The 7976-nt window shown below is 36.9% G+C and overlaps 1 protein-coding gene across 1 annotated transcript; it reads right to left on the bottom strand.

Moving 5' to 3' along the window:
* Positions 1-1360: 1360 nt before the first annotated feature.
* On the bottom strand, positions 1361-7565 carry chmp3 (charged multivesicular body protein 3). The gene is made up of 6 exons (XM_067454999.1): positions 7416-7565; positions 7055-7115; positions 6783-6962; positions 5394-5515; positions 5197-5311; positions 1361-3449 (listed from the first exon to the last, which is right to left on the bottom strand). The coding sequence occupies exons 1-6, from the start codon at positions 7458-7460 to the stop codon at positions 3304-3306; spliced, it is 669 nt and encodes a 222-aa protein (XP_067311100.1). The 5' UTR covers positions 7461-7565; the 3' UTR covers positions 1361-3303.
* Positions 7566-7976: the final 411 nt, after the last annotated feature.

Here is a 7976-nt window from a genome sequence, read left to right as displayed (position 1 = left end):
ATCCTTGTGGTTTATAGATCTTTCAAACACTGGTAAAATTTGCTCGTTATGGGTAGGTCTTTGGTACACTTTCTATGTCAGGTGGTACAATAGTACATTCAACTATTTGGTTGTAATTCCTGACAAAACAGTCAAACATGAATTGAAATACTTTGAAATGTTATTTAACAACTGGAACTCAAAAATATGCATTACATTAGTTTATTGAAGCTTTATTGGTCAATGACCCGTATTCACACACACTATATTGCCAAAAGTATTGGGACACACCTCTAAATCATTGAATTCAGGTGTTCCAATCACTTCCATGGCCACAGGTGTATAAGATCAAGCACTAAGCATGCAGATGCTTACAAACATTTGTGAAAGAATGGGTCGCTCTCAGGAGCTCAGTGGATTGAAGTGTGGTACTGTGATAGGTTGCAGCCTGTGCAATAAGTCCTTTCTTGAAATTTCCTCAATACTAAATATTCTACGGTCAACTTTTAGTGATATTGAAACAAAGTGGAAGCAACGGAACAACAGCAACAATAGGCCACTTAAAATCACAGAGTGGGGTCAGCACATCTTTCCAAACTTCATGTAGCCTTCGGATTAGCTCTAGAACAGTCCATATTGAGCTTCATGGAGTGGGTTTCCATGGCTGAGCGGCTCATCCAAGCCTTACATCACCAAGTGCAATGCAAAGCACTGGATGCAGAGGTGTAAAGCTCCTGTCCTGGAGGGACCAATTCTCTGGAGGGACCAATCACACTTCTCTGTCTGGCAATCTGATGGACAAGCCTGGGTTTGGTGGTTGCCAGGAGAACTGTACTTGTTGGACTGCATTATGCTAAGGGGTGGGGCGTGGCCCCTTAGTTCCAGTAAAATGAACTCTTAATGATTCAGCATGCCAAGACATTTTGGACAATTTCATGCTCCAGACATGGGAACAGTTTGGGGATGGCACCTTGCTGTTCCAACTGCAAACCAGTGCACAAAGTAAGGTCCATAAAAACATGATGAGCGAGTTTGGTGTGGAGGAACTTGACTGGCCTGAACAGAGTGCTGACCTCAACCCGATAGAACACCTTTGGGATGAAGAGCGGAGCCTGTGAGCCAGGCCCTCGTCCAACATCAGTGCCTGACCTCACAAATGTGCTTCTAGAAGAATGGTAAAAACTCCAAGTAACACTTTGGAAACCTTGTGGAAAGCCTTCCCAGAAGAGCTGAAGCTGTCATAGCTGCAAAGGGTGGACCAACTCCATATTAAACCCTACAGATTAAGAATGGGATGCCATTAAAGTTCATGTGTATGTATAGGCAGGCTTCCCAAATTGAAGATACTTTTCATTTCACCAAGCTTATTACACACACAAAATACAGTCTCATGGTTTTAATGCATTTCAAGTTGACATTTCAGTGACATGACATTTGCAATATCTAAGTATGTGAGTTGTTTACTTTTTAATTAGTCTTCCTAATTCCCATTAACATATATTTTAGTATATATTACATTTTTATTGCATCAAATTAGTTAATGCTGCTGTGAGGGTGATGTAAAATTGCCGTCTTTCTCTCTTCTGACTGCTACTGTCAATCTTTCTATGGTTTTTTCTTCTTTTTGAGAGTTATGAAAACTCTTTTGTAGAGGTTTTCTTTTGCTGTTTGAGCAAATGGGAACACACAGTATATTTAATATCTTATTTACTGCTATAGAAGTTGAGAAAAGGGTCAATCCCCCCCCATATATATATATATATATATATATTAGTCATTGGGTGGGTTCAAAATGCTATTTAAATACTCTAAACTCACTCATTTAAGCTGGCGTCCGTCTTTGTAAAATAAACAGAGCTTCTATAGAAAGTTAACCTAGATTCCCAGTGAAAAGAGATGCAAAAGATCTGGTTTCCTTCACAAAGCTCTGGATGAGTGGACAGAGAAGGAGTCAAAGGGAGAGAGACTGAGGCAAGTAAAATAACCCTCTGAGAATCCCTACTAAACAGCAGATAACAGTCAGCAAGGGGTATACTATTGTATTACTGTAAAAACACAAACTTATATGAGATCATTACAGACTACAATACAATTTCATTTCATCAATGTTGTGAAGTATGCTCCTTTTGTCTATAAAATTTTATTAGTGTTACCAACATATTTTTCCCATTTACAAAACAAATTTTAGTGCAGATGTGAAACCTTTTCCACAACAGCAAAAATGTGAAATGAAGTAAAAATAATCAGTTTGGTTCATAAGCCAACATATTGAGAGAGGATCTGTATAAAATCCATGCTTGTAACTCTAGTGTACAGTTTTTGCCCAAATAAGCAGATATTAATAGTCACGCCATACTAAAAAACGAATTATAATGCCAGAATGCACAAAGAGAAACTGTTTCATTATATGTATACATGTATATGTAGACTATTCAGCAGACCATTCAACATAAAATATAATATGAGCCTGGTTGAAGATATCATAAAATAAATTGTCAGCTATTTACATCAGTCATCTAAAAGCAAAGGCATAATAATAAAAATACTCAACGAACATAACAAAAGTCCAAAAGTAGCAAAAACCGGACAGAAAAGAAGACAGAAATGGGATCAGCTCATTCAAGTTCCAAAACACCTGGTGTGTAAAAGCCAGTCAGTTATCAAGCACAGCCATTCCTTTATTCCGAAAGCCTGTCTTATTATAACTTGCTGACAACTTTACTTACAAAATAACAATGCAAACGGATTTGTTTTTATATTCAGCATTTGTACAAGATTTACAAGTAATGGCTTCCATGAATTTGTCCTACTCAGTAAAACAAATTTGCCAGACATAGGAAAGAACTTTTCACTTAGAGCAAATAAGGCTAGAGATAAAACTGTGAATTCGACAACAGAGACAAAACTAAGACCAACACCGATATGACGTCACTGCACGACAGATCCTTGGACAAGCTGCTTGGCTATAGGCATAGATTCAAATGAATGGAGCCCAAATATCTATCAAGAAAATGGGCTTCAGTAAAAAAATGAATGATTGGAAATAGCCATCCACCTGCTACCAGTTATCTCTGACTTCACTGTGCATTATTATTAATAATATTAGTATTATTGCACATAATAAAGAGTTAGAAATGTATAGAAATATAGACATTTTATTTCTATCCTATAGCTACTTCAATATAGCTTTGTTCTTTTGATGTGAAGTCTGAATTTAATCCTATATTCAACGTGCCAAAGTGTCTTTATGGGTAGAAAAGCTACAGAGGACATAAGATATGTTGTCTATGCCTATAGAGCTTGAAGGTGAAGAAAGCAGGTCTTTTAGCTCCTCAGTGCTGCTAGCCTGGACTGCATCTCCTCTATATCTTCTTCTTCTTCTTCTTCCTCATCTTCTGCTGCCGTGGCGCCGATCGGCACTGGATCAGGCAGGGCATCTGTGACTTTGCTGGGAGCTTTTCCAAGTGCACCTGTTATTAAACAAAACATAACCTTCAGCTTTGGTTCTCCTGCATTAATTACCTGTATAATAATGATAATTCATGTGCTTTATCTGAGTGCATAATGACTAGGGCTGGGCATTGGCACAAATTTCATGATTCGATTCCGATTCACAAGCTTGAGATTTAATTCATCTGGATATATCATGTCAAGAACTGTCAACTAATGCTGTAAACTATACAGGGAGCCAGGGCTTTACATTAAAACCTGAGTTCAGTGGCATGCAACATACATATAATATAGATTCTGAAATGCTTTCAATACTTATTTACTGGAGAATACATACACAATACCAGCCGTGTTTCTCTCTCTCAATTATCTTTCTGACAGTGAGTTACATATAAACCTGCCCCCCCTTACTCACTCGGTTCATTTGCTCCGGATTAATGGTTGATGTTACAGGGATTAAGAATTTCAGCGTCGGATTGCATGTATTACGCACAATTTTACTAATGTCCACAGATTGGTGTTCACACCCAAAAGGCTCACAAAAAGGCGCCTCTCAGCACTAAATTGAGTTCTTTTTCGCTCCCTTTTGCGCTTAAATGGTCAAATACACACAAAATAATATCAAAATGTCAGTCTTGGCAAGTATTCACGTAAACAGTCAGTTACGTTTTAAGTGAACGTCAACAGTTGAGAAAGAAAACATGTGTAACGGTATAATGGAGCCGTGCGTCCGGTCTTAAAATGACAGCAGCCTAATATAACTGCTGCTAAATTATGAGATGCATGATATAAAAAATATCTATATGGCAATTCCCCCTTGGTATTGATGTAAAAATTGTGGCCAGTAAAAATGCTGAGTGACTAGAAACTTGGTGAGCAAAAAAGTAAGTCCTGACTGTTGGTAGGCTACATTACTATAAAAATGCTAATTACTTTTTAATAACAATTATGTTTCAACTAATTTGTTTTCTGAAATATAAACATTGGCTGTCACAATGCTTTTTCAAACATACATTGAATATTGAAAAATTATAGTTCGCCTGTCATCATTTACTCACTCCCAGGTTGCTCTAAACCTATGAGTTAATTTGTTCTAATGAACTCAAAAGAAGATATTTTGAAGAATTTACCAGTTACTTCCATAGTATTCCAGTTATTTGATTTTTGCCCTGCAGCTCAGTCTGGAAACCTTTACATTAATTTATCCCGCTTCTGTCAGGAATCACAGACTGGCTTATCCACCTGGTGCGCTATTGGCGGGTGTAACACATTGACGGATAGAGAAGCGATGGGTCGTTGACCGTTGATCGCGCCTTTCAGGAATCCCTCCATCACACACAAACAAAGATCTGCTGCGAGGACAAGCGGTTCTGATGCCTGTACTGAACTGTGATGGGCAACATCACAACATGATGAGAAAAAACAGGTATGCTTGAGCATTCTGTCTTTTTTAAGGTCCCATCTTCCTGTTTTTGATTGGTTTACATGTCTTTGGTTTGTGTTGCGTCCATATTTCAGTCAAACCGCACCAGAGTTAGTTTGGAAGCAGACTGAGACCCATCTTTTCAGGTGTGCTCTAGGGTTCAGATGGCAGCGTTCACACATTCAACTGAACCAGAGACGCCAAATGTGAACATTCAATACTTTTCAAGTCTGAAATCAATACTTTCAGCCCAGCCCTAATAATGACTAAATGTTTTGTGCTAAAGCATTTTCCATAATAAGAACAAGCTGAGAAGGTCCTGTTATGGTTACGTGCTTCCTTACCAGCTGTCACCTCAAAGAGGATTCTGTCAACCTCAGCCTCTGCTGCTTCCTCCATCTCCTCCTCATCATCCATCCCTTCCAGTGTATCCTCCAGCATCTCCTCTATAATGCCAGCCTGTGTAGTATGAGTGCTCCATGTTAGACATGTTACATGTGCTCATCAAGAAGTTTCTTTGAAGTAGCGTTCATGCAAATACCTTCATCATCTCTTTTGAGAGTTCTCTCATGGTGGCTTGAATCTCTGGGATTTTAACCAGGCTTTGCATGGCCTTCATGACCTCTGTGCTCTTCTGCAAGGCACCTGCCACTCTTAATAAAGCTGGAATGGGAAAGCAATGAACAAATGTATAAGCAAAACTTTACTATAAGGTTCTTTATCTTAATATTAGCTCATGAAACAACAGTACTTGTTTAGCATTTATTAATGTAGGTTACTGTTCATTTCTACATATTAGTACAATTTTAACATGCTAAACTATAAATAATGCATTATAAATTAAATGAATTAAAGCTGCACATTTCTGGAAAAATTGAGAATCAAATATTTTTGTTTAACAATAGATGACGAATCTTCCACGACCCAGGGACAACTTTCAAATTTACTTTCAAAAGATGATTTACTCTATTTTGTCATTTATATCTGAACTTTAAACTTTTATGCCAGTCCTGTGAGCATTTGAATTATTGTAAGATAGAAATTATGATCCTCTGTGGCAGAAAAAAAAGACTGTGAATCCGTTTCATATCTATATATGACAACTGCTCTCTCGCTGTCATACATAACAACGATGTACTAAAAACAAAAAAAAATTCCTTTGCGTTTTTAATGCACAGACGACAACATTATCAAAATGACCCCTGTTCACACGGATCTGAGAAAACAGCTAAAAATGCAGTATTCTGCTGCCTGGCCAGTAGTTGGCGATGTCACTCTATAAAGAAACACTACCCCCCCATAGACTGAACCTGTATACACACACACGCACGCACACATGATGACACAGTTCTCACAAATTCAAGTTTTTTTTGTTTACACAGAGACGATAACAGTATTATTTTCAAAAACTTTTGTACCAAAAAATTTGGCTCTGTCGTGTAAATGAACAGCCAAATAGATAACAAGTTTTCCCCTTAGGGATAAGATTGCATGGGTGTTTGAATCGAGATTGCCATCTTTTAACGATTAATAGAGCAGCTCTACCTTGTATTGAATTGCACTTGTATTAAAGTATTAATCTCTTTAAAAAAATCGTACTGACCCAAACTTTTGAACGGTGGTGTACCGAGAGTTGTTTATAAATGTAATATTTTGGTTTTCAACAAATTTTTCTTTTAACATCCATATATGGCTTTTTTCAAGAGATATAAGTATTTCAATATGGCTCCATTAGTAAATTCATAAACTGTATTCATTTTCAGTGGTCAAAAACCAAATGTAGGTAACTTTTTTTCTACAAAAGAGTATTTATAAAAAGGAATGTCTCTAGAACATAAAATGTTGAAACCAGAAATGTGTCTATTTTTTCTCTATCAACTTACAGCACAAGCGCATATAGCGGAGTCTGCAGAATAAAAACGACACTCACATAACTGATTCTTCATACTGAGCAGCACAGAGTTCATCTGGGCTTTAGAGGCGTACAGCTTGTTGATGGCTTTCTTTGAGTGAATCATCTCTTTGGCAAGGATGATGCAGACGTCTTTCTGCCCCTTCTTTGCAGCATCTTTGATGGATCTCTTCACCTTCTCCTCCTCTCTTTGAATATCTTAGAATATACACATTTACAACTCCTGTTAAGTACAGTTACCAAACCTAAACAATTGAATTACAAGAATAAACGATGTATTTTGACCTCACCTCGGATCTGTCTGTCAATAACCCTCATTTCTTTCCTGATTTTAAGAGACCATTCATTTATCTGTGGAAAAGAGATTAAGACAGTTTGAGCTCAACTACCTGTTGAGAATGGATTTCACCAACACACGTGTAAAACCGACATTATTGAATTGGGTTTTCATAACAACCCTCCTGCTGACCACACAATTGAACGCAACTTTAAAGTGCGTCGTTTAAAAAACAATTAAGACATAACGTAATACAGTTTGTAGCCAAGAAATATGAGAAGCGAGTTATTTATAGGCCTGCTATTATTTACAATGGAACATTTATTAAAAACCGTCAACCTATCGTCGCACACCATAATCGATGCTTCACTTACAAGATCCTTCGGTGGTTTCTCCTGTGTCTTTCCAAAAAGACCCATTTTAAACGTGTAAATTAAATAGTTGAGCAGAGACGGGCTCAATCAAAATAGTACATTACAAGTCCACTTCCTGATTCCAGCCTCTCGACATATGACAACTTAGTAACTTCCGGTTTACTTTTCATATTAAAAGTACGACTCGACCTGTATTTTTTCCCTGTCAGTGTCACACCCACACCGCATGATTCAAACGTTTTATTTTCTGATTCATAAAAACTTTATTATCATCTATATGGATGATATTATACATGGTTATTATTATCTATAATATATTATGGTTATTATTAATATGGACATGATAATGATGATGTTAAACATGTATTCATTAATACATAGTTTTGTCATATTAACAAGTATTATTTTAAATATTTGTTTATATAGAAATAGAGTAAATGTTATCCAGCGTCACAAAAACAAACTTTCAAACAACTAACGGCTTTAAAAATCCTACACGACTATTTATTTATTTATTAGGAATTTTAATATTGAAGATCAAATACGAAGCAATTACTGTCA

Source organism: Pseudorasbora parva, chromosome 10 (assembly GCF_024679245.1).
Source record: "Pseudorasbora parva isolate DD20220531a chromosome 10, ASM2467924v1, whole genome shotgun sequence".
Taxonomy (NCBI): domain Eukaryota; kingdom Metazoa; phylum Chordata; class Actinopteri; order Cypriniformes; family Gobionidae; genus Pseudorasbora; species Pseudorasbora parva.
This window is presented reverse-complemented; position numbering and strand designations above follow the sequence as displayed.

What these genes read in the sequence shown, in the direction of transcription:
- chmp3 (XM_067454999.1), bottom strand. Translation starts at nt 7,460, where the DNA reads ATGGGTCTTTTTGGAAAGACACAGGAGAAACCACCGAAGGATCTT. An exon ending in TATTGACAGACAGATCCGAG is followed by an intron (nt 6,963 to 7,054) that starts GTGAGGTCAAAA and finishes GTATATTCTAAG; the next exon opens with ATATTCAAAGAGAGGAGGAG. An exon ending in CCTCTTTGAGGTGACAGCTG is followed by an intron (nt 3,450 to 5,196) that starts GTAAGGAAGCAC and finishes GTTTAATAACAG; the next exon opens with GTGCACTTGGAAAAGCTCCC.